Source organism: Aphis gossypii, chromosome 3 (genome assembly GCF_020184175.1).
Source record: "Aphis gossypii isolate Hap1 chromosome 3, ASM2018417v2, whole genome shotgun sequence".
NCBI classification, from domain to species: domain Eukaryota; kingdom Metazoa; phylum Arthropoda; class Insecta; order Hemiptera; family Aphididae; genus Aphis; species Aphis gossypii.
In genome coordinates this window covers 8,616,364-8,643,137 of record NC_065532.1, presented here as the reverse complement: position 1 = coordinate 8,643,137, position 26,774 = coordinate 8,616,364, and the positions used below count along the sequence as shown (strand labels likewise).

Genomic DNA, 26,774 nt, shown 5'->3' with positions numbered 1-26,774 from the left:
TGTACCGCTTTTACGTACCAAATGTGAACGAGATAATGATATGCGTGTTTCTCGTTTGGTTGGCGTGCCTATTTCAATAATAATATATATTATCGTGTATGATGTTATGTATACGACCGGCCGGGCGTGTGATGGCGTGCCATTAATTTTAATTTCTAGATAAGCCACGGACGACCGTTTCGTGTGAACGAAATGTCACATACACTGCACGAGGTTTTACAAATTACAGGATCATAATATTATAATAATATAAACGCTCGGGCTCGACGAATCCCATATTCGAAATCGTTTTTTTTTTTTTAACATCAAATATATAATAATAATAACGTGTTTCAGTGTTTGTATATGCGCGATTGGGCGTTGGACCGTTTCAAACGTGACGCAGTCTAGAACGTATGTCGTGGGAGGTGTTATTATTTACACATAGAGCAACGCGTAATAGAGGTCTATATGGTATATATTAGGTATTATTAGGTAGACAAGTTTTTTTCTTTTCGCGCTATGCCGACGCTGCCGCGAGTGTACCTATTGACTGCGGCGAAAAAAAAAGGACACGTGAATCCTTTATTATGTACCGTAAGATGTTTTATGTAGGTATTTGTATGGTGAAAAAATTGTATTCAAATATTCGAACTGTGTGTGTGTGTAGAAAAAATAATGTAATGAGGTCTAGATTTTCGAGCAAAGTAGGTGATGGGTACCCACTAAATTATAATAAACGGGAGCCGCCAGGACGTGTGATTCTAGGATGGGCGCGAAACACGTTTTTTTCTTTTCTTTTTTTTTAATGAAGATATATTTGACATAATTGTCTGCGCATTAACCGCAGCGGAATAAAAACCCGGTGTATATCAATACCTACATACCTACTTATTAATATATTTCATAGATCGGTCGCACGAACAACAACGTTGTACAGTGTCGGAATCGACCGTCACACTACGTCACGCATATTATAATAATATATACTGAGCAATTCGTTTATCGAACGAATAAACTCATATTATTTCAAAATCTAATCTAATCTATATTTTGAAAATATTTTTTTTAATATTATTTATCTTTTAATTTTTAATTTTTTTGAATGAAAACATACATATTTAGCAGAATAGTAGAACAACAACTTCCCTGTACCATTCCATTCAGCTCGCCAAAACTTAAATACTTATAACTCAGAAACTCCTCGCCTGAATTTCGATTTGTTTGTATCGAAATACTCCTAAAAAAGTCTGCTTTTGAATATTTAATTAAAAATGTATGTTGTTCGATAAAAGAATCACTCCGTATAATATTATATTTCAACAATATCATCATCATAATAAAATACCCGTTGGTCGAACATAATATTATACCTATACCTACCACGATTCTGATCGAAGAATCCTACTTATCTACATAAAATATAATATACGCTTATAATATTGTATAATGAGCGAGTCACTGACGGGCGTATACCAGAACTTCGGCTCGATCGGATTGCGAATCTTAATAATTATACGTCTAATTATCTCGTATATATACTTATACACACACATAATAATATATATAAAGTTACGAGTTTCGAACAACGGCGAAATTCACGCAAATAACATAACGATAATCACAATATTATTATAATAATATACTGCAGCAGGTGTACAAGGTGTAATAATACGGTTTGACCTTCGCCTTATTACCTGGCTATATTATATATGCTTTTAAGCCGCGACACCGCTATAACACAACACTACTGTTATGGTGCGGTAGTAGTACAAGTATTATACACCCCGTACGAATTGACAGCTCGTAAGTATAACATATTATACCAGTTTTAACGAGATTCTGGTTAGACGAATTTGATTTATCCGTAGGCCGCCGGGGCGGCGGTCAGCATCACCGCCGGTCGTCGGTTTTCTGACACACAAACGAGCCGACGATCGCGATTCAACATAATTATATATTTATATATATATATATAGCTATCAATTACAACTGTATAGTTATAGGTACCACATCGTATACGGTGGCTGCACGTTATATAGATACGCATGTATAGTACGCACGCACAGAGATTATAATATATATATATGACGTGTCGGCTATGTATAGGGAAGCGGCACACGTTAGCCGTTAACGAATATGTGCCGCGGCGGATTAATTATAATATTATTATTATGCGTGCAAGTCATCGAATAGGTACAATATATTATAATAAAAACATGACGTAAAGAACGAAGCTCCGGATCGATCGTGCGTCATAATATATTCGTACAGTAAAAATAAAAATGTATATAATACGAAGTCACGGGACTACAACTGTACGTATGGATATATAGATATGTACGACGATAATTCAAAACGCACTATACCTACAGGTAGATTTTGGGTGCTGTCCAAAATTGTCGGTTTAAAGCTGCATCAAATCGAAAAACAGCGGATAATCGATTAGAGATTTTTCAAAAACGTTTATTGTGTTAATATTTAAATAGCATACCGAAAATTCGTGGAAACAAAACAACGAATAAATTATTAAAAATTTCAATCTCAAAACTATGTTTAAATAAATTGATTACACATTTTCGATACACGTCAATACGTCATAAAATTATAGCTGGTACCTATTCAGAACGGTTTTTCACCATTTCTGTGCAATAATTGACATTTGTGAGGAATAGTACATTTCGAACTGTCGTTCCTCGTAAATATGTATGTGCAATCGGTAATTTAGTCGGATACGTGTGCGTACACGTGTTTGAACAGATTTCAATGGCCGGCGGATGTGCAACGCGCGTGTTTATCGGACTGGTTGACGTAAATATCCTATCGATTATACACCGTATGGAAATATTCTGGTAAAAAAAAATATTCACGATAACAAAACCGAGACGGGTTTGACGTCCGTATATTATGCGCCGCGCGGCATACAGAACATTATAATTATGATCATATCGTAAGTCATACAACAGTGATAATAATTCACGAGAGTCATAATATAATAGTGTACCTAATACCCAAACGAAAATATATTCCTGGGCTGCTGTCCACATCGGCCGGGCGCACGCAAAATTATCACCGAACACGATATTATAAATTATACGTTTCTGTGTAGAATCTCGTACGAAAACGAATAATAATATAAATTATACATGCACACGGTGTTACAGGCCCTACTGTATTCTCTAAAGACGACGACGACGTAGTTTGACCTTACCCAACAGTTTCGGAGGTCATAATTATTATTATATTCGAACATCTATCATTATTATTATTATTATATGTTATGCTGTGTGTTACGCGTAAAACTGCTTACGACGACGTCAAACCGGCACCGAACAGTACTCACAAATAATAATAATAATAATAATAACAACAAAAATAACGTAGATAATAACAACGAAATTACTACGTTGCCGGTAGTGTCGTAAGTCTTATCGTGCGAGTTTACCGTAAAATTACGTTCACGCGTGTTTAAAAAACTGAAAACACGCGTTTTTAAGGTGAAGGAATTTACGGCTCATTTTGATACGTAGGTATTGCATAATGATAACAAACCTCGTGCACGATGTGCGAAAACCGAAATCGGGAGGCCAATTATTCAGAAGTAATATTATTACGTGTGTCGCATATAGCTGGGCGTGAGATAGAATTGACGGATACATCTATATCGAGTATCGGTACTATACCGCGGTCACTGGGCGGTGACGGGGTCTGCGCACGGTATTATAATATAATAAAATAATGCACTCGGGCAGACGAACAGTTATAACGACGCCGTGCGTGACGGGGGCGTCGTCGGTTGCAGCAAATTGCAGTAGGACAATAACATAATATGCAGTTAAAATCGTCTCGAACGGAGTAATAATAACAATTACCGTTTTTCACGGGCGATATCGTATACGTTGATTGTATTATTGTTACCCGTCTTATATTATACAGGTGTAAGGCGATCTCTCCGTACGACGTTACGGCTCCGTAGCCGAGTGAGTCGGACCGAAAAAGGGTTACCCGGAACGTCGCGCGTGTGCCGCTCATGTATACCACGGTAACCCGACCCGCGTCGAAGCACGCTTTGGGACGTCGAGGACCTCGATAACCCGCGGATGACACGTACCTACGCGCGCAATATACCTCGGTATACACCTCTACACGAGGTGATGATAACCATAACCGTACATGGTTATTGCGTCATTACACTCGTCGTGCGGGGGCGGGCGGTCACGACGCGACCAAACCGAAACCCGTGCGAACGTGTCGCGAAACGATGATGACGATCTACAAAACACAATCGATTCTGGATAAAAGATTTGTGGCGTCGCGCAATATCGTATTATTATTAGGTACCTCGGCACTGCAGCACACACATGTCCTGCACACGCAGGACAAACACATTATCTCGAGGTGGAGACCACGAAAAGAAAAGGATCTGGCGCGTTGCACTTACGGTATTGTGCAGGTCCGAACGGGTCCGCGAAGGTATACGCGTTCGTATATATATAGGTATATGTGTTTATAAGGACGAAGACGAACGAGGGATGAAAAAAAAACCCCTTGCACGAGCGATATATACACATATATTATTATAATGGCGTATATATAATATGATATAATGTGCGTACAACAATATAATAAAAAAAAATATATATAATATTAAATCTCGTGCGGGAGTTCTGCGGCGGTCACGGGCGAGGGCGTAGCGCGGGGTCGATTCGGGCGCGCGCGCGCAGGTGCAGTTTGTGCGGGCCGCGAGGGTTCGTCCACAGCGCCGCCGTTCGCCATCTGCCGCGTCCTCCGCCATGGGATCGCGAGAATCCGACGTTTCTCACGGTCCCGTCCGCGCGCGTTCGAGACCACTGCGCGGAGCCGCATCTGCCGACACCTGCCCCCGGTCGCCGTGCGTCTATAAAAGACCGGTCGCCCGTTCGGAGGGCAACAGTGCACCGTCGTACGTCACGCCGAACACATCACACTACGCGTCGCCCTTATCGTCGCCCATCATACACACAGTATCTCATCAGTGTTATCGTCGTCGCGTCGCAACTACACTATCGTCGTTTGTGCGTTATCATTCGCATATACACGTTTTATATATTATTTACTTCCGGACAACCAGAGACCGTGATAAAATGGCTTATCTGTCAAACAGTTTCGACTTCGAACACTTGCAAAACTCGACCAACTGGGAGGCCGTCAACAAGAAGCGGTCCTTCGTCGCCCGAAAAATGCACAAAATCAACAAGGTAAGCGTCGTCGCATATTAAAATATTATATAATACTATCGTAATAATACCGCATAACTATATTATACCACCGCGGATTATACCATATTATGCGTCGTTTCCGTAAATATCAACCCGTCTAACGGAATTTTTTTTTCTTCTACAGACTATCAAACCGATACTGAGAGCCTTGTGCCGCAGAAACGCCGTCACTCCGGCCGCCCAACAAGACGGTTCGGCCTTGGACCCCCGTGGCCTGTCACCCGAAGAACTAGAAAACTTGCAAAACGAATACATCGAACGCAAACTATCGCAGGCCGTCGTGTACGACGAAGACGACTACTACTCGGACACCATCAGCGTCGAGTCCGGTCTTGGCATGTCGTTCGAAGAGCTCAGCCGTCCCGTCGATCGCAGGCAGCTCGTGTCCCTGTTGCCCGAAGCCCGGTTCTACATGTCTCGCGATTTCTGGTTCGAATCGGACACCCGCACCGCCGGCCGACCATCATACACCAGACAACAGACGCCCCAGAGGCAGCAGCCATGCAGGTACTAAACGCACTGAGTTACTCTCGTACGTCTCGTCCGTCCACCCCCAAAAGTCTTTCATTTTTTGCTCAAGTCTCTATATATATATTATATATTACATATTACATATTGTTTATAATATGTTTGTGTGAGTTTGCATTTTTTATTATTTTATATTTTTGTGGTATTCATAATACTGGGATCTCTAAACAGTGTTAACCATTAATTATACCACCTGTAAACGTGTTCGTATAATAAATTATTATATATCGATCGCGTTATTGATCTTATCGATCGGCGAGTATATAATATTTATGTATACATATATATATATATTATAAGATTTAATTTTGTTAGTATGATATATATTTTATCGTCTTGCGATTCTTTACTTACATGCTGATTATCATTAGAACATATAGATTTTTTTTTTATATAAACTTAAGACTTTTAACAAATATATTTTTTATTTTTTTAAAAAAATATTTGTACAATAACGTATTACGAATTTGTATGTATATAAAACGCTGTCGTATGCATTATTATATTTGTGATAAATAATTGTTTTTTCAACAGCGATTCTGTGATTCAATTTTAATTGCTACAGTTATTTATGTAACGGACTGTAGTTATTGACTGATAATGTTTATATTATATTATATTGTGTTCCTTTGTTAAAAATAAAATTGAAAAAAATCAATTGATTTTAAACACGTTGTTGTCTATGTATTGTAGTTACTACCGGCGCCCATGCCACGGGTCATTCCTATTACAGTTCATATTTTTCTGTATATCTAATATCTATATAATTATTATTATTGTTGAGTTAACTGTATACAACATAAAGGTGCTGTATATTGTAGAGGTAAATTTTATAAGTACTCTATACTACTTTGGTACATAAATGTTGTGGTAACTGGTAATGTGTATATAAAACGTATATATAATATAATATGCGCTGTAAGTCTATACAGATATACCATTATATATATATATGATAGATAGATAATAAAACTGGTAGTTATACATGCGCCGACCAGGAGGACATCGTTAAAACCGGATCAGAACATTATTTGACTATATCATTACCGAGTGTATTCGTCGAATATTTTAATGAGTGTATATACAATGACGCGTGCAGTCGTTTGGTATTGAAATTCGTGTGGGTATATCATATTATTATAAATTACAACGTCGACCAGACACGGTACCTACCTAGTACCTATATACTTCGGGTACAAGGTATAATACACATGTACGCCGTATACTGTCAGGTATAAAATATTATTATGCATTACAACACAGGTATACACGCGCGGCACGTCGTCTGTACCTATATGTGTATCGTGATTTTTATACGTATAATATTATATAAATTCTCGCGACGTAGGTGACAAAACGCGTCTGCGCAATTTGACGATCAGACAGTAGGTACATAATATAATATATTATTATATTGTTTATCATTAACCACGGTTATCACTACCGTTCCGAATCGGCCGCAGAGGTTAAACGTCGTTGTCAAAATTTTATTTCGCTATGTTTCGCCTAAGGCAGTGTTTAATACGGCGAAAACACGCGCTTCGATACCTGATACCAAAACAAACATTCCGCCGTCGCGTAAGTCTAGACGTCGCACACTGTCCCGATTAGGCAATAATTTGGCTAGACAATTTCACCTATTATGTTATTATATACTGCGACTATGATTTATTATTATATTTTTATAATATATATACAGTAAATTGCGATATAATATTATTATGTGCGATCGATTTTGCCAACACATACTAACGTGTGCGTGCGGCATTCGTGCAGGCAACGGTATCCGATAACAGTCGGTCAGGGGGCGTTTGAAAACCGAATGTTATTGTTATTGCGGAGGGAAATTTAACTACGCATTAAATTTTTTTTTTTTTTTTAATTGAAATAATATGCTAAAAACCGTTGTCGGTCGTTGTACCGTATTATTATTATTATTATAAATTATAATATATACAAACGCCGTCGTTTCGGGACATCGATAACATTGTATAATATAGATACGTATTTTAGAGACATGCTAAAATTATTATTATTGTCGTGTTTACAAAAATCATTGATATAATTTTGCGAACAACTGAATTTGTTGTGCACGTTCATAAACAAATAAATTAGTGACAGATGTGTGTATAATATTATCTCGATATTTCAGTTAGTAGTAGTGGTGGTCGATTATTGTCGGTCAAAGAGGGATTTGAGATATGAAATTATGAACCGTATTATGAAGTGTAATTACCCTTCTCAGAAATCAGAATTATGTTTTCTTACGTATAATATTAAAAACGCATATAACAGAATTAAATACTTATACGTTTTAATAATAATATAACATTATAACAATTAATTAGTTACATGTTTGGAATCACTATAGTTTTTTTTTTCCTAATTAATTGTTCAGTGTATCATTATCGTTAAAATATATTATATTGGTGTTTACATAACCATAAGTTATATAACTGTATAATATGATTTTATAGATATATTTATAAATTTTCGGATTCAACTAGAGAAAAAAAATCTTTATGTATTGGATCCGTTATTCACCTAAACTATAGATAAGAAAAAAAAGAATTATACAGATGTAATTTATTCATAATCTACGTTACAAATATTATAATCTAAAAAATATAAGCCGAATAAAAAAAAGCAGAGTTCATGAGAGGGGTGAATCACCAAAACGCTTCATGCTACCACCAGTGTGATATTTCGTCACTCGAACGTCCATCACGTGGATTTAATTTAAGTATTAAGTGTTTATATATTATTACTTTAGTATTAATTATTATATAATATTACTTCGTCGTAGATTGTAGTCAACACCGTTGACAATACGTATTACCATTGACTATAAATATTTATGATCAATGGTATTACGCATTGTATTATAGGTATTATATTTATATTTAAGATTTGACCTGTTGATGTGTCCAAAACGTAAAAATTACATCGTATATCATACATAAAATATCATAATTCATAAGACGTATAGATAATTCTTGTTATTGGATTTAATGCGTTATCTATATCTATAACAAAAGATGAAAAACATAAAATTATTGTTTTTATAATAACTTCTTCTCGTACATAATATATATGAGCTAATGTATGTTTGTATTTTATAAAATCAAAAACTAATCGACCAATTTAAATGAAATTTCAAATTATTCTTATACAGCGAAATATAATATATAATATTACTTTTGTTTAATAATACCTCTTAAAAGATTTTTAGGTACTACATATACAATAATTAACTACAAACCCCCTTCATACAATAATTTGAAAATGCGTTTTTGAGTAGTGAACTCTTTAAACACAAATTGAAATTTCGTCAATAATTCGTTTGATAAAACCGGCAAGTGAGTAATATGAATTAAAATGGTCTGTCCAAACACTCCAAACCATGGACACGCATGTAGATGTTAGGCCATGACAAGTCATAGGCTTATAGGCTTATTCGAAATTCGTTCACGTATAAATATACAATTAATATTAAATAATCCTATTAATGCGCGAATTGTTAAGTTTTAGTGTTCTGAAAGCTTGACTATACCTACTTAAATCATAATCACAAATAACAATATACCTAATATAATATATTACACTCAATATCAAAATTATTATATGTATCGCTTACGTCAGTATGGTAATTGGTAATAGATAATGAATGGAAATTCAAAAACTGCACTTAGGCTTATAACAACGAAAAAAAAATAGTATATTTTTTCATAATTCGTTCTCTTATCGGCTATCGCGTTTGAAATACTCGGAATGTCGGGATGTTATCTTCTTTTTATATTTTGTTTCATAAAAAGACTTTAAAAAAAGCACGTGGTCGATCGGAGAAACAACGTTATAAAAATAGGTACGTAGGTATAACGATTATACATATATTATATGTGTGCCAAGGTATCGGCCGTCAATGAAATTCGCGCAGGAAACCTTTCGGTGAATTTCACGACTGTAAAAAAAAAACCTCAATTGTCCTTGACTATACATAAAAGAAAACAGGCGCGTAATAGTATAAATTACTTCGGGCCCGAAAAATCTTAAATCGTATTTACCATTATTATTATGCGATCGAAAAAAAAAACTATATTCGGAATAAATTATCAGTTTTTTTTTTTTTACATATACGAGTGGCTTATAATTATTATAAAAACCGCGTATAAAACACCACACGTGCACAATGTACACGTTATATGAATTATATAATAATACGCGCGGCGATCACAGCAGCGGCGTCTACTTCTATTTAATCGTTTGCGTTCCGTTTTCGTTCCGGTACATTTGGCGTCGACTGTCGAATGAAAAACGCCGACGGGCAACCCGTGCGCGTTTGTGTTGCGACCGAACGGATAAAATCAAACCTATTGTCTCTTCGGTCTCAATACCCGCGTGCATAATGCGTCGCCATTTATTACCTATAGCATAAGTATATAATTTATATTATTATGCTGCAGTGGTCGTATTGTTTATTATAGGAACACCTAATAATGTATTAAACAATAATACAAAAAACAGAGATTTACAGGTGATGTCTATAATTATTATAAAATATAGATTCATAGAGTCCTGAGTCCTGACAAGTGGTTTTTTTTTTCAAAATTCGGTATAATTTTTTCGTAGTTTGAAATATTTACTTTTCACATAAAACTTGAATACTGAGTGTAGTTGTAAAATTTTAAGTCATAATAGTGAACTTTACATTTTTGACACAATATGATGGATACATATTATAATGTAGGTATCTATAATATAATAATAATAAAGCGTTAGTATATTTTTACCATATAGGTATAAATACTACTGAGTGCTAGTACTATATAGATATTTATTATATATTTATTCATTATATACAATGTAGTAACTTATTATAATATGGAACTTTTACAGCTTATTACCATTATATGGTGTACCAAAAATTAGTGTTGGTGGCAATTAAAAACAATTAATTTACTTATTTTTAATCGAGCTATGTTAATAAATTCTTCTCGATGATGAATGCAGCATGCATTTCAAACTTTTCCAGTTAAATAAACAGGCAATACTCGTATGTCAATTATCATATATACATTAGAAAATCCCTTATATTTTCAACGTGTTAGGTTCAAAGTTATAAACAAACACACCTAATAAGTTACCATATTACATATAGTGATGCAATTTTAATTTCAAATAATAGATTAAAAAATCATTTATGTACATAAACGAGTTTAAAACTGGTTGAATAGTCTATACACATTGGCCAATTCTCTCTATAGGGGAGGGTTTTTTTTTAAGATAGAGGAGCAAAGCTTAAAAACGTACGTTCTTTTGATTTTCATACAAACAGTCACCGCCGTATACCTATATATAGGTATACGCGTAATTGATTATATATAATACATATAGATACCTACAACCTACTATGTAATATATATTACAGTGCGGTCGCCACTGCACGTGCGTATCGACAAAGCGTAGGCGATACACGCGCAGGAAAAATCGATAACCCGGAGCACCTAGTGGACGACAAAAAAAAAAAAAATCCGAGAAAACAAAGTCGCGGGGGGGATCGAAGCGGGCACGCGTGCCCTCCGGAGTGCTACAATAATCATTATCGTAACGTAGGTATATACACAGCACAACAATAATAAACACACACACACACACACACAATACATATTACTATACGGAGAGCATAACGGAGCAACGGAAAAAGAGGTAGAGAGAGAGAGAGAGAGAGAAAGAGATCGAGGGACGATGAATCAGAGCGAGCGAGTGTATAGTGAAATCAAGAAGAAAATAATATAATAACACACAACATTACATATGTGTGTGTGCGGTGTGCCGCCGGCTCGTCGTCGTCGTCGTGATCTCGGTGAAGGGCGGCGGCGGCGGCGGCGAGAAGAGAGAAACGGCTGCTGCCGGTGTGTGCTCCTGCTGTTGCTTCTGGTAGTCGTCGGCGGCAGCGTGGGAAACGTTTTCGGAAAGAGAACCGGTGCCCCGTGCCGTCGTCGTGTAGTCGTTACCGTGGGAATGCAGCGGGCTCCTTATAATAATCGTACACCTTCCCGCCGCCCCGCCCTGCCCGCATGCGGCTCGACCGCGCGCGCGCGCTCAATCTCCTTCGCATAATATTATACATTGTGCGCGCGTGTGTGTGTGTGTGCCAGATGTGCACGTACCTATATTACACGGCCGCGTTGTGTACACGTTAAGCGCGTGTGTGTGTGCTCACACGAGTGAGACGAAGACAAGAGTTGTTTTTTTGTTCAGCGCACGTACCGCGCGTGTATAATATATTACGCGCGTGTGTGTGTGTGTAACAAGCGCGTGCGAGACCGACTAAGATTCACACGACCCGACGACGCCGACGGTCCTTTTAAGCCTTTTCACTTTTTTTTTTTTTTCACCGCTCTATATATACAGAGGAATAATATATTTATTATATTATTATTATCAATGTGTATAGGTAGGCTTTTCTTTCGATACCTTCCTATACGCCCGTTGATATTTCGCTCTTTATTTCGAGATTGTTTGCATATATTATGCGTCATATTATAATCGCGCGCGCGTGTACCTACCTACGTATAATAATAACAACGACCCGCAAGTCTTATTTTCACGAACCGAATTCCACCGTGTATTATATATAATACATATACGTATACTTATGTATATATAGCTGGTTGTACTCGCGTCCTGCAGATTTATTTCTACATAATTGCTGCTGCAGTTTATTGCAACGATGCAGCTGTGTTATGCCATCTAATCGCGATCTCATCATAATATACAATGGCTAATTATACATTACGTGCAAACCCATTATAATATACGAGTATACGGGAAACAACACATTTTTTCGATTACATTATCTCCGTTAACTTGAGCACAATACACGGGCCTATTATATTGTGTTATTTGTCGTTTCTCGTTTTACACGGATTTTAGTACGGCGGCAAACAGCGCGGGGGAGAGGGTTTCGCTTTTTTATGTATTTAAATAAAAAATATGATCGTAAACATATATGTTTTAATCTACAGCTTTGTTCACGTTTTTTCGAAAATTTAGACGTCATTACGCGTACATCATTATTGTTTAACACTATCGGGTGGCACTGTGGTCTTAATCATAATAACTCCATAACTAATAAATTATACGGTCGTCTGTCACGGCCATCGAATAAACATTAAATCTTATCAAATATTATTTGTGTTATTTATTAAAATTATGTACGTATATTGTCTATAGAAATATTATAGTCGTTACACACTATACTTTAAATCCATACTACTAATAATCGCTTTCATATACGTATATGTATAATATGCGCATAGAAATAAGTATACGACTTTATGACATTACTGTCGATTTTAAGGGGTAGGTAAATGAACGTCTCATATACAACTCGTTATATTATAACCGAACTACGTTCAGAATATTGTTTTTCTTTACACTAATAAGAGTATAAGACTGTTTATTTTCACTGCAGCCGCTTTCGAATTTAATACCACTGTGAAAAACCGCAAACGAGACGATCGCCAACGACTTGATATTCGTGTCTGTGGTGACTGCACTCGATAATCGCAGCATATTATTTATATATATAGGTATATATGTAAATGTGAGAGCATAACGTCCTGTCTGGCTACTTTTTTTGGCCGTCATTGCACGACGATAAACGCGCAAATCGGTAAAAACTGCCATGGCCACTAATTATGATAATATTATATATTATATTCAGCGACGCGTGTATCTCGTTAAAATAATATTATTCCCGATTATATTTCGTGACGTGAAAACGGCGTCTGAACGTATTAAACGGTTCGCTGCCGAATATCTATACAGTTTCGTGACAACTAATACGCGTTGTTCTCGTCGCCTTATATTATATATAATAATATTATATGGGGTACTTTATGCGCCTTTATGTATATACATATATATATTATTTTAACTAGGTCACGGTCGACAATAATGTCCGAGCTGCAAACTGACTGCAAATAAACCACGGAAAAAGGAATTACACGCGTCATTGCAGACGTTTATAATTACCTATATAACATAATATCATCGCGTAGTCTATAAAATATGTATTAAACGCCAGTAGATAATATAACCAGGATTTTGTTTTTTATTTAATAGGGGATTGAACTTTCGTGTAGCTGTGGGAGGCTCAACTAGGATGCCATACACAACATTTTGTGTGCTGATATTATCATGTTCTAGGAATAGAAATTTAAAATTTTAGATTTCCTTCAGTAACCTTCAGACGAATTACAATTTTAATACTGCAGTACGATGATAACGTCTTATGTAATATACGTTCATGAAACACGTTGTAAGTATATTTATACTTTTTTTAAAATTGTAGAGAAGGCTGTAACCCCTTCACTCTTCTCCACGGTTAATAAATACGGTTTACGCCAGAGGTTCTCGGCAATCGCCATTCATTTAAATGTGACGACGTGATTGATATAAAATGCCACGTGAGTTTCTCGTCGTATGTAAATACAATAATATGATCAATCGCATTATTATTATTGCTATTTGTACTATACAGCATCACGATAGAGGTATACACAGTAGTCAATTATTGTAATATACCTTTAGGCGGAACAATACACAAAACTAGTTGCCGTATCTTGTAGGTACCTACCTATGTACCTATATATTTTTTAAGTATGGTAATAAATAATAGTAATAATGATAACATATAGCATAAACTCAATAACTCGATCATTATAAAGATTCGAAAGTTTTATATTTGTTTTCAAACTATATACATAAGACAGTATAAACACCACAGTTTATCATACAAACAAAATTTACTATATATATTCGTGGGCGTCGTTTTTTTTTCTCGTTAATATGTTGATACTAGGCTATATCGTTATACGCCTATATAATTATATTACTAATAAAAGAATGGCGCTGTTAAATATATAATTCATCGATCGACAGATCTATAGAAATATAGAATATATATTATGCAGGATTTTATAACGGATTATCGATGATGCATAATAAGTAAATTTTCCGAAAAAAAAAGAAATATCGATTAGATTGTGTAAACGTCAAATAAAAAATATAAACCGTAAGTAAATATTATAGATTTATACTAAATAATAAAAAATGGCTTTGCTGGTCATGACTATTTTATAATCTATATATAATATATTGATTATATGCTATTTAAATATTTATATACATATATGTATATATATTTATTTTATATTATAATATATTTATATAATATCGCTGTTAATCAAAATGTTAAAGAACGGGCTTTGTTTTTACAGACATTTTTTTTTCGTTAATTTATTATTTATATGGACACCCACGAAATGTGCAAAATAAAATGCCACTGTGACTACGCACAACGCACCGGATATTATGTGCAAACTGTATAATAATATTGTGCTGCTACGATAATCCATATTTCACGTACGTCATGATACCCGTATAATCAAGCGTTAGTATGATGAGCAATAAAGCAAAATTCTATTACATAAAATCGAAATTATAGCAAGTAGGTTGTTATAAGTTATAACGCCATAAGAGTTTGAACAGTAAACACCAATTATAGTAAACCAAATTTGAAGAGGAGATTATTTTCGAGGTTATGCCCCATCCTTGTCATAAAATATTGCTTAACATATTATATATATTAGATACACAACGTCTTACGTTAATCTTTATTTTTATATATACAATATAAATAATTACAATATATAATATCTTGTTCGAAATCACAATATTTAATATTGTATATTTGTGTATTATATATATATACGAAAAGGATATTAAGACTTTGCCTCGAAACATTAGGGTATTATCGAGTACATACCTGGCTTTGATATTGTGCTTAGCAATGGATTTATTATTGACCTTTGTTTTATTATTTTTTATTTAATTTTGCAGGACATCAATACATTTAAATTACGGTAAGTATTAAGTTTTAGAGCTTTTAAGAATCTCGGATATACGTATCATAAAGTTGGCAAGGAATATTTCCAGCAAAAACCTATACTTTCAAATATCTCTATATTAGGTATCTATGTATTTTATTGTGCATCGGGACGCTTTATTTCTGAAGACATGGATTTGCTACTCTATTGTATTGAAAATAGATGTATAATATATACTTATAAACTTTTAAGATTCACCAGTTTCATACTGAATATTTCTCATTCACTCCACGACCCCCCTAAAAATATGCCTGTTGCTGTAAAAGACTTATTTGGTTATATTGATTCATTGTTTGGAAGTAGACACTAAATGTGTGTTATAAAAAAAGGCTCTTAAATAATTTGTTATCTACAGATAAAATAGAATTTCCTGCTTTACATCCCCTCGTAAATTTCAAAGATGCTTGATGATGTCCTGTCCCGTCCTTGGTGAAGTATCTTTATAGTCACCTCAAAATGGGTATATAGACGTCTGTTGAAGTTGATAATTGTTAATGTCAGTTCGTTCCCGTTTATGATAAATATTAAAATGAAAAATAAAAATTGAATATTATTTCAGGTGCGTATCGTGCAGTAGCGGCTCGTGAGTTAATATTCTGGGGAGACTTAAAATTATTTAACATAAACTACTTACAACAACGAACAAGAAAAACCCTGTTATTGAAAATCTAATAATATTATAGTATTACATATTTAGTTAATATTTTTAAGTTTAATTTGATTTTTTTGTTCGTAAGTTAAAGTATTAAAACCACTAGTTAATAATATGTCTATTATATTGTCTTTTTGCATTTTTAAAATAATTAGAAATATAACAAATATCAAATAGAAGATAGTATAAAACCCTGTAGTAAACGTGTTATAGTTATTAAATCATAAAAATGCATTAAATTATGACAGCGACTAAGAACGGCGCGCGGTACGGCAATTATTGTCGTGAACCCAGTCTCAATAGAGTCTATAATACGCAGCTTATTCTCCCTGCCCCCTCCGGCCTTCCATCAAACCGGCCGTATCATTTTACATGTTATGATTGAGACTGTCGGGCGGCAGTTTCACTGTAACGGCGACCGTCACCGTCATCGATAAAACTAAAATAGCATTTCTATTAAAATAACTATTTAAAGGTTTTAGACTTGGTTGCTTTCAATTTATAATAATAAACAAAGAAAACGATATAAATTATATAATATTATATTTTCAATTCGAATAAAAATATTTTTATGCATTATTATTTTAATTAATTATTATTTACAAGTAACTGGGTTTTTTTAAGGGGGAGACTCAGTCTCAAAGTCTCCCCTGACGAGCCGCCCCTGGTATCGTGTCATAATTTTATAAGACTCCAAACATCGGATATACACTATATATGGTTGTTTTGATACGTAAAGCTGTTGTAGTAGTACCCACATTATTACTGCCTATCAAATTATGATCTTTTATGAAATTAATGATCGAAAACAATATTATCGTCGTGTCGTCATCGCACACGCGCCAGCGAAAATAAATTGTCGCGACAGGTTCGGAAGTATAGAGGAGTGCCGTGGCGGTGTGTTATGTCGTCTGGGATGCGCGCGGGGTGAGGCACTCTCGTCGAGTGTCCGTTGACGTCAAAACGGCCGCGGGAACCCGAGTATCGGAGCGTGCTGGACACGTGCAGAACGCGCGTGAAGCAATAATAATAATAATATAAGTATCTCTTTACGTCATACTTATGTCGTCGAGTGCTCGGTAATTTATATATTATATATATATATATATATTATTATATATTATTATTATTATTATTATTATACATCCGTGAAGAGTGCTATTAATGGGCGCGTACATAATAACATATTATATAAACATTTTCAATTTCACCAATCAATATAATCTTACTTTTTTTATAATTCAATAATAATAAATTGATATTAAAATCTTATGATTTTTATTATAATATCGATAGATAGTTGTTTTCTGATTATTATTTTTTTCCCCGATTTTGGTTTCAGTTTTAAATATCACTTACATTTTTACGATTTTATAATATTGTTATCATATTATTTTGAATTTTAATTAGCTATAGATTTGATCTACATATTATAATATTTCTATATTACAGGTTTTACATATTAACATATTATATAACATAATATTACCTGAGTACCTGACTATTGTTGATTTTAACGTTCATTTAATTTTTTTTTTCAAAATTTCAAATCGACTTATACGGTATACTTATATAAAAAAATTATAAAAACGATTATTATTTTGGTATAATTTTTCGATTTTAAGCGATTTTTATCAACATTTAAAACCCATTTCATGCCTTGATATATTGTATACACGTAACGTGCCAAGTTAAAGCGATGAATAATTATAATATCGTCGCACTGACGTCGCCAATCGACGAGTTGTCGCACAAATAAGTGAAATAACAACAATAATAATATTATATTATTGAGAAGTGCGTTTCCCTCACCTCACGGTGTCTATATACATGACACTCAAACAAACCTATCATAATAAACTATGCGCAGTTTAACATGACGAATAAAATTTTAGCTGCTAAATAATTCGGTTTATATTATATTATAGTAGCTGTGGATAGGCATGTGCGTTTATCTACCTTCCAATGTATATTATGCCTATCAAGGTAACCATACCAGGTAAATCAAGTGATGTGTTATGTCTAGTCGATTATTTCGTCTGAAAATGTGAGTAGGTAGTTGTCTACTATATAAGCACATTTTTAGGTACGTAAATTTTATCCCCCCTTCATATATGTATATGCTTTTAAAACCGTATATACATGTTATCGTTATAATTCGGTAAACCATACATAATAAATCTTATAGGTCTTATATACTCTTATCGCACAAAAAACCAATTGTAAAAGACTCGTTGTATACATGTGGAATGATTTGTCGTAGAATAATTTGTTTTATACTCATATATCCGTATAGACACGCGTATATATTAATTGACAACAGTTGAAATTCATACAACAAACAGAGGGACGCGTCGTTTGTACACTGAAATATTTCGTAAACGCGTGTTGTTTATTTGGTTTTCATCCAAACATTCACTTGTATTATATATAGGTGCAGTGCGCCATGTCAATATTTGTACCATTATATACCTACTCGTATATGTTATGGTGGTTTATTAACGCTTTTTTTTGTACAGGTATTTTCTATTGTTTCTTGTGACAATAATGTATAGTTAACTGTGAAGCCATTGTAAACTCTATTAATCATTATATTATAATAACACGCGTAGTCATAATAGTTATGAGCAAACCACCGTAAATCCATTTAGGCTCTGTGCAAAACAAACATCACGGGTATATAATCACCGCGGATTTCCGATGACTTTATACCTATTAGGTACCTACTCCATCGACTCGCCTGTATACATTAAAATGAGAATATCGAAATTTAACGATCGAATTCTCTCGATACAGACATCTCAGATGTTAACGGGATAATTAACTTGTGAGTTTTTTGACGAGTTATAATAGATTATAATATGCATATTGAGTTGTGCAACATTCAGTCACTCAATGCGTAAAAACATTTTTGAAGAGACACGGGAAACAAAATTCCAGCTATCGACCATGTGTACGAATTATAATATCATAATTCATAGTATACTTACTATATACATTATATATACGTAATAATATTAATTCGTTATGCGTACATTATTTAATATATACGATTATTCAATATGCGATTCAACGACACGTCACTGAATAATAGACGACGACGTGTCACATATGTGTAACGGTGACAAAATGTAATAAAAATTTAAATATATATAGAGTATAGCACGCGTATTATTAAACTCTTTTTTTGTACTCGTTTTTTTTTTTTCAATTCTAATGAGAGGCGTGAACGTATACGGAAAAGAAAAGACAAAAAAAAACGTGGTTAACATCCCCGTCGCCGTCGTCGCGCTTGGAGGGTTCGGTGTGAGAAATTTTTCCTCGAAAAATAAGGTATGCGACGTATCATATATATAATACACGTCGTACACGTGTGCGAGAGAAGCGTATATCTGTGCAACAGTATATGTAATATTATAAATTATAATATACATACGTGTTGTATATAGCCATACATATAGTTTATGTTATACATACACACAGACACACAGACACCACACCGCACGCATATATTATATTATTATACATAATATGTATGCCTAATAGCCAATAGGACTTATATGGCCGCCGTACCCTTCAACGCGCAACACGTGCTCGTTTTTCGAAAATGATATTATGTGGCACATTAGGGGTCGTCGTCGGCGGTTATACTCACTTTATTTTTTTTTTTTTTTCTCGGGGAGGTTTTGACGGCCGAAAATATATATTAATAATATATATACAGTATACACACACGGGTAGGTAATATAATAACCGTCGCCCCGTTAAACGCGTATATATATCACTATATACTTACTATATAATATATATTATGTATATTATGTGTAATATTTGGTTTTTATTTTTCCGGCGGCACCGGCTGCTGTCCCACATCACTCGTCGGTCCGCCGTACATTACAACACCAAATTATTATTATGAATACCTAATATAATATGTATACTGCGCAGTGCACATATGTGTGCGTGTGTGTGATGTGTCGACTCGTTAATAATTGAATTTACGAGTGTCGTCTCGTCGACCGCATTGACAGACTATATATACTCGACATATAGTGTTGATGCGTATAAGTATATACTTATATTTATATATCGCACGACGACATACGCATAATGCTATATAATCTCCGTAAACAAATCGAAAATATTACACATGTATATATACCTATATATATGAATTCAATGTACCCATATTGCACTCGTATATTGGTATTATTATTATTATTATTACACTTACTATCATATTATAGTTGTTATTATTCATTATCATCATTATCGCGTGGTTATAGGCTCTGCAATGCTCGATGTATACACACAAACCGTATCCTACCCCTCCCAACCTCTCCAACTGCACAATATATACTTGAGGTACTATAACAGCTACTAAATATTGCTGACGCCGTTTTCCGTACAGACCGTTTGATCCGTTGAATTATTTTTCGGATATAAGACTTGGTAATGATTTTTGACCTGTAATACTAAAATATAAGTTACTCGTTACTGCTTTCAAACAAGCTTCGATGGATGGTTGAGCGTTTTCGACTATAATATATAATGAGGTATAACGTGTTACCCAAATTTGCAGGTTACAAATAAAATTAGACAATTCTACTTAAACAAAACGATTTACACAGAGTAATATAATATAGTACATATTTTACATATTATACCTCAATCTTAAATTTCTATTATTCTATCGTTTTTATTGCTCGTCTGTCGCATATATTTGTAGGGTATATGATCGACACTCGAATAGTCGAGTGACAAGATTTTCGCTTCTAACGGAAAACACCTAATCGATTTTAAAATATTGTTTGTTTGTTTCTCGACATTATAATCGCCTCTCGTTCGAGTAAGCGTCGATAATCGCGTCGGCTTATATTATACTGAGCTGCCGATACCTCTCTTCATATTTTTCCGGCTAGAGGGACTTTTAAAAACCCTAAGTCATATTATTTTAATTATACTCTCAATAGTCCTATCACTCTCAAATGTCATCGATTTCTGCTCACGTTTACGTATTTCCGTTTCTTATTATTAATTTGACATGGTTTTGGCATCATTATCACATTGGTCGCTGTATAAACTTGAGGGTTAAATAATTTTTATGTACTCGATATCCAGATATAATTTTGGAACGCAATCGAAAAAAACCTAGCATACTTAGGGTACGGTCATTATCGGATTGAAAATATTAACTTGCAATAATTTTATAATATAATATTGTACAGTCATATTTTCATATCTTTACGTCGAATATATTTCTGTTTAAAACGTCTAAATAATGATTATTACTATGTATACGATTGGCAAAAACGTATATTATAACAATTATCGCGATATGCTGTTTAACTTTTGCCTTCGTCCATGTTTTTTTTGTTTTCGCTTATAACCTTGTGAAAATTGCTTTTATTTCGCTCCATCGAGTAATTAATTATTTTTATCTATTTAATCGGTTTCTCAATTCACGCGCTGGGAAAACAAACCTATTATACCGAAGACGTATGCGCATTTAATACATAGAGCGTATATTATTTATTATCGATCGTTTAAACTCGACGATGCGTAGAAAACGAAAACGAGCCAATTTGTCGGCCGGCCGCGGTCACTCCACAATCCACACCAGTCTACATACGTCGGACATGGGTGGGTAGATCTATAATTTAATAGGTGTACCCATCACTCCGACGATCTCGTGTTCCGATAAAGACGGCGTGTATAGACGTATAATGATTATAATAATAATTAATAACGTTAATTAATAAAAATATTGAATTAATCGACACCGAGCAGATTCATTCACGAAAACTGTAAAAAAAAAATTGCTCATCGCCATTGCCATACATCAACAATAATATAACAATTATAATAATTATAAATTGTGTAACGGCGTACTGTAGGTGTAGTAGTAGTAGTAGTAGCGAAAAAAATCGAGAGTATACGGTTACACAGTACATACTACATGTACTAAATTATTTTAAACGGTATATGCGATAACGAACAATCCAAGTATTATGTTATTGTTAAAATAATAACATTATTCTTTTTTGATAAATCATTGTCGTCGACGACGACGACGCATTATAAAAACAATTACCGCGGTGTATTATTACCATATAGTATGATATTATTATTGTTCTAACGTAATATCAACTATATAGACAGTATAGTGTGTGTGTACTACAATAGCATAATGCACAATTTTATTGTTGTCGTCGCGTCGTATAATAATATTCTATACAATATCGTAACGCGCCTATGTAATATTATTATTATGTAAAACAAGTGTTACAAAAATAATATCATACCAATTACCACACGTGTATGAGATACCACGATGATAATCATATTATAACCATTATTAGAAGTACCCCAATAAATATAAATAAATAAATTCACGACGACCGATGACGCACTCGCTCGTGTAGTGGAGCAATTGCCCGGGAGCACAGGATGAGTTTTTCATGTGCTCAAAAATCAAAGTACTCGACTACGCTGTGTGAAAATTCAATGATAATACATCGTATAAAACAAATACGATTTATCTAGGAAAAAAAACTAAACGTTTAATCGTTGGCCGCAATTAATATCGTTTGTCGAGTCTTAATTTTCTAGTATCTTTCCCGATACCCCGCTAATGCCTACGCGTGCGATGTTGTTTGTAAAACAAAAATATCAAAACGGACTTTATACTTCTAAAAGTATTTGCTGGATCACAGTCGACTTATCGCGATGATATTATCATTATTATTATTTAAATATTGAATCGCTGCACGTATAACGCGCGGGGCAAATAAAATACTATATTATTATATCTAATATTATTTTAATTGTTATTTTAAATCTATACCGACGCCGAACGCGCGCGCGGTAGGTCCTGGAGAATAAGGAGTGGCGGCGGTAGTCGTGCGGTCGGCCAGAAGGAATGGTGGCGGCGGCAGTGGTGTCCGTCGCACGTGCACACGTACCTGTATAGTACGCGCGCGCGCGTGTGTGTGTGTGAGTGAGTACATTACAATATACACGCGCGCGCGCACACGCACACGCGAGGAGCGCCCGCCGCGTAATAATATAATACGGTTGAAAAATGCCTATGGCCTGGCAGCTGGCCGGCTGCATCGTCATCCGTGTCCGCCGCCGCCGCCGCGTGTGTGGGAACGTCGCGCTGTCCCGAGTTCCCACGGGCCGCGCGCCTATATAACGCCCCACCCGGCGCCCGGCACACCGCATTCCGACACCGTCCGCTGGCACGCAAACAACTCTCGCGCTCTGCGTACCGTTCTCTTATTGCTACCGCTGCTGCTGCCGTTGTCGCTGCTCTCTCGTCGTCGTCGTCGACTACAACACTGTTATTTTTTATTGTGATTAATTTTATTTTCATTCGTTTGAGAATAATAATATTCTCGTTCGTGTTACGAATCAGTGCGATTTCGTTTATATAACTCACCACTTTTGTGTTTCGCCTACAAACAGTCGTCATCATGTCTTCTGTCGCCACTGAAATGCAACAACCCGTCTCCAGGACTTACCAATACAGAAAGGTAAATACGATTTTTCCGAGCTACTTTATTTGTTGTTATTTTTATTATAACGGTTTTCGGTGACGATTTTCATTTTTCGTTTCTCGTCACCGCCGGAGATTTGAACGCGTCGATTTTTTTTTTAATCGTAACAAATTTTTTTTTTTTAAAAAAAAACGCCTTAACGCTTATTATTATTTTTGTTATTTGATTAAAATTAAAATAAATTTAAAAAAATAATCGTAAGACCGCGAGTCTTGTGTCATTTTATTCGTCAATAAAAAAAAAAAAATATCAGTGCAATTTTTATAAGTGAGATATTTAATGAAAAAAAAAAACAAACATTAATTTTACTAGCTTAAAACGGTCTAGGCGCGAAAATAATAATAATAAAAAAATATTTTCAAAATAACCGTCGTTAGAAAAAATAATATTAACACGTAATGGACCGCGGCGGAGGCGCACGTGTGTAGGCAACACAACGCGCGGTCGGGCACTCCGTACGTCGTTAAACCGACGGTCGTCGCTCCCGAAAATCGTTATTAAATAAATAATATTTTATGATATCGCATAAAACTCTAGACGAACATTTTAACTAACGGAATTTTTTTTATTTTTTGTTCAGGTCATGAAACCAATGTTGGAACGCAAACGCCGCGCCCGCATCAACCGGTGCTTGGACGAGCTCAAAGAACTTATGGTGGTCGCCCTACAGTCCGAGGGCGAGAACGTCAGCAAACTGGAAAAGGCCGACATTCTCGAACTCACTGTCAGACACTTGCACAAGCTTCGCCGTCAACAACGCCTTTCCGGCAACCCGGTGACCGAAATGGACCGATTCCGCGCGGGATACACGCGCTGCGCCTCCGAAGTTTCCCGGTGCTTGGCCGCCACTCCCGGCCTGGACGTCACCCTGGGCGCCAACCTCATGACTCACCTGGGCCACCGACTCAACTCCATCCAACCGACCGGACCGACGGCGGCCGTGACCACCACCTCGCCGGCCACGCCGTTGACGCTCAACACCGACACGTCCTCGTCATCGTCCTCGTCCTCGTCCTCGGCGTCGTCGTCGGCTTCGTCGTCGTGCTCCTCACCACCACCACCCCCGTCGCCCACCGGCAGCACTACCTCGTCGTATCCGATGCCACTGACGCCCAACTCGATGGTCGGCACCGGATGCAACACGGACTCCACTTCCACCGGACTCCTGCAAGTCGTCGACATGTCCCTGAAAAACGACAACGCCTCCGTGTGGAGACCTTGGTAATAAACTGATCATCGTGTGTACAACAACACACGCGAAAACGCACACGCACGTGCGAGCGATATTACCATTTATTATATAATATTATTTGTCTCGATTTGATTATTATTTTTTTTTTTTCGTTATTGCCTACCACTTATATTGTATCGTTTTCTTGTTATGTTATACATTTTCTGGAAAAATCAACCAAACGCCTGTATAACGGGACGCGGACGCAAACGGGTTTTTATCGAACTTTTTACGCTTATATGAACGAAAAGATTTTGACATATACGTATATTAATATGATATATATTATTATAATTATATATATATATATTTATATAGAGAGTTTTTGATAAATTATTAATTAGGCATTTTTTTATTCGCACGCGTTCATACATATATAATTACTATATATAAATATATTTATAAACATGTTTAATTTTTTTTTAATTTTTAAAAATAAGACCCTGTGATATACCATTGTTTAAATATAGACTACGATATATTATTATATTATGATGACTATATAAAACAAATAAAAAATGGTATAAAAATAATATGTTGTTCTCGTATAATAATATAATATAATATATAATATTGTAATCGGCATACTGCCTCATCATATCATTGTATGTGTATAATAGTATATCTTTTAATATGATTATTTATTATTTTTATTTGTGACAAAATACTGCATGCACGCATAACAATATTATTATGTGCGTGTATGGTTTTATTTTTTTTTTATATAGACTGTGATATAATGATATAATATGTTTTAGTAAATACTATGATTATTTACCCATATAACAACTGTTTTTATTATTAATTTTTTTTTTTGACAAACGTCGTACCCATTCCTATCCACCAAAAGCGTAATGTGTGAAGTATACAAGTACATATTATATTATAATATATAAAATAAAATATGTAACTTTACAAATTTAAATAACAAGTTGGTTTATCTAGCCAGTTAACTATTAAGTATATTATAAGTGGTGTAACAATCGACGCAAAAACCATTGGTTCTATTTTGAAATATCAAGTATAAGTATACAGCGTAATTTTTTGGGTATTGCAGTGTGTATGGACAAAATAAGTGGCGAAGTCGATCAGATCAATACAATAATAAAATATTTTTTATTCCTCTTATTCAGCACAGTGTATTCTTTAAGAATGATTAGTAATTACATTAAATTTAGATGTGCTTTGTGTTAAAGGCGACTTATTCGATTCAGAATAATTTTAATCTTTTATTGTGTATTATTTGATTATAATAATAATCATACTACATGAGCACATAAATATTGGTTCGAAATTATTTATGAATTACGACGATTTTTTTAATAACGGTTGTGATATATAATATGTTGCTGACGTTGTGTGCTCGTTATTCAGACTTGTTGTACAGTTATTCAAAGTATATATTTTGAAAAATTATTAAAATATAATGTAATAATATAATGTACGATAACTTTTAATAATAACTGTCAATAACCCGATAACAAAATAGCGGATTGTAATTTATTAAAAATGTGTAAACCAAACACAAACGACTGAATTGAGTTTCGGTTTCCTTTGAACAGTTTTGGAAGACCATGATAATATTTTCTTAAGTCAATTCATTAAATT

At 34.9% G+C, this 26,774-nt stretch overlaps 2 protein-coding genes across 2 annotated transcripts; both read left to right on the top strand.

Moving 5' to 3' along the window:
* The first annotated feature begins 4,895 nt into the window (after positions 1–4,895).
* LOC114118934 (uncharacterized) lies at positions 4,896–6,434 on the top strand. The gene is made up of 2 exons (XM_027980367.2): positions 4,896–5,216; positions 5,362–6,434. Exons 1-2 carry the CDS (start codon positions 5,103–5,105, stop codon positions 5,749–5,751), a joined length of 504 nt encoding a protein of 167 aa, XP_027836168.2. The 5' UTR covers positions 4,896–5,102; the 3' UTR covers positions 5,752–6,434.
* A 17,152-nt stretch (positions 6,435–23,586) lies between these two features.
* On the top strand, positions 23,587–25,531 carry LOC114118909 (enhancer of split mgamma protein-like). The gene is made up of 2 exons (XM_027980341.2): positions 23,587–23,911; positions 24,516–25,531. The coding sequence occupies exons 1-2, from the start codon at positions 23,852–23,854 to the stop codon at positions 25,158–25,160; spliced, it is 705 nt and encodes a 234-aa protein (XP_027836142.1). The 5' UTR covers positions 23,587–23,851; the 3' UTR covers positions 25,161–25,531.
* Positions 25,532–26,774: the final 1,243 nt, after the last annotated feature.

Coding starts and splice junctions, on each gene's coding strand:
- LOC114118934 (XM_027980367.2), top strand. CDS start 5,103: ATGGCTTATCTGTCAAACAGTTTCGACTTCGAACACTTGCAAAACTCG. Junction 5,217..5,361: donor AAATGCACAAAATCAACAAG/GTAAGCGTCGTC, acceptor TTTCTTCTACAG/ACTATCAAACCGATACTGAG.
- LOC114118909 (XM_027980341.2), top strand. CDS start 23,852: ATGTCTTCTGTCGCCACTGAAATGCAACAACCCGTCTCCAGGACTTAC. Junction 23,912..24,515: donor GGACTTACCAATACAGAAAG/GTAAATACGATT, acceptor TTTTTTGTTCAG/GTCATGAAACCAATGTTGGA.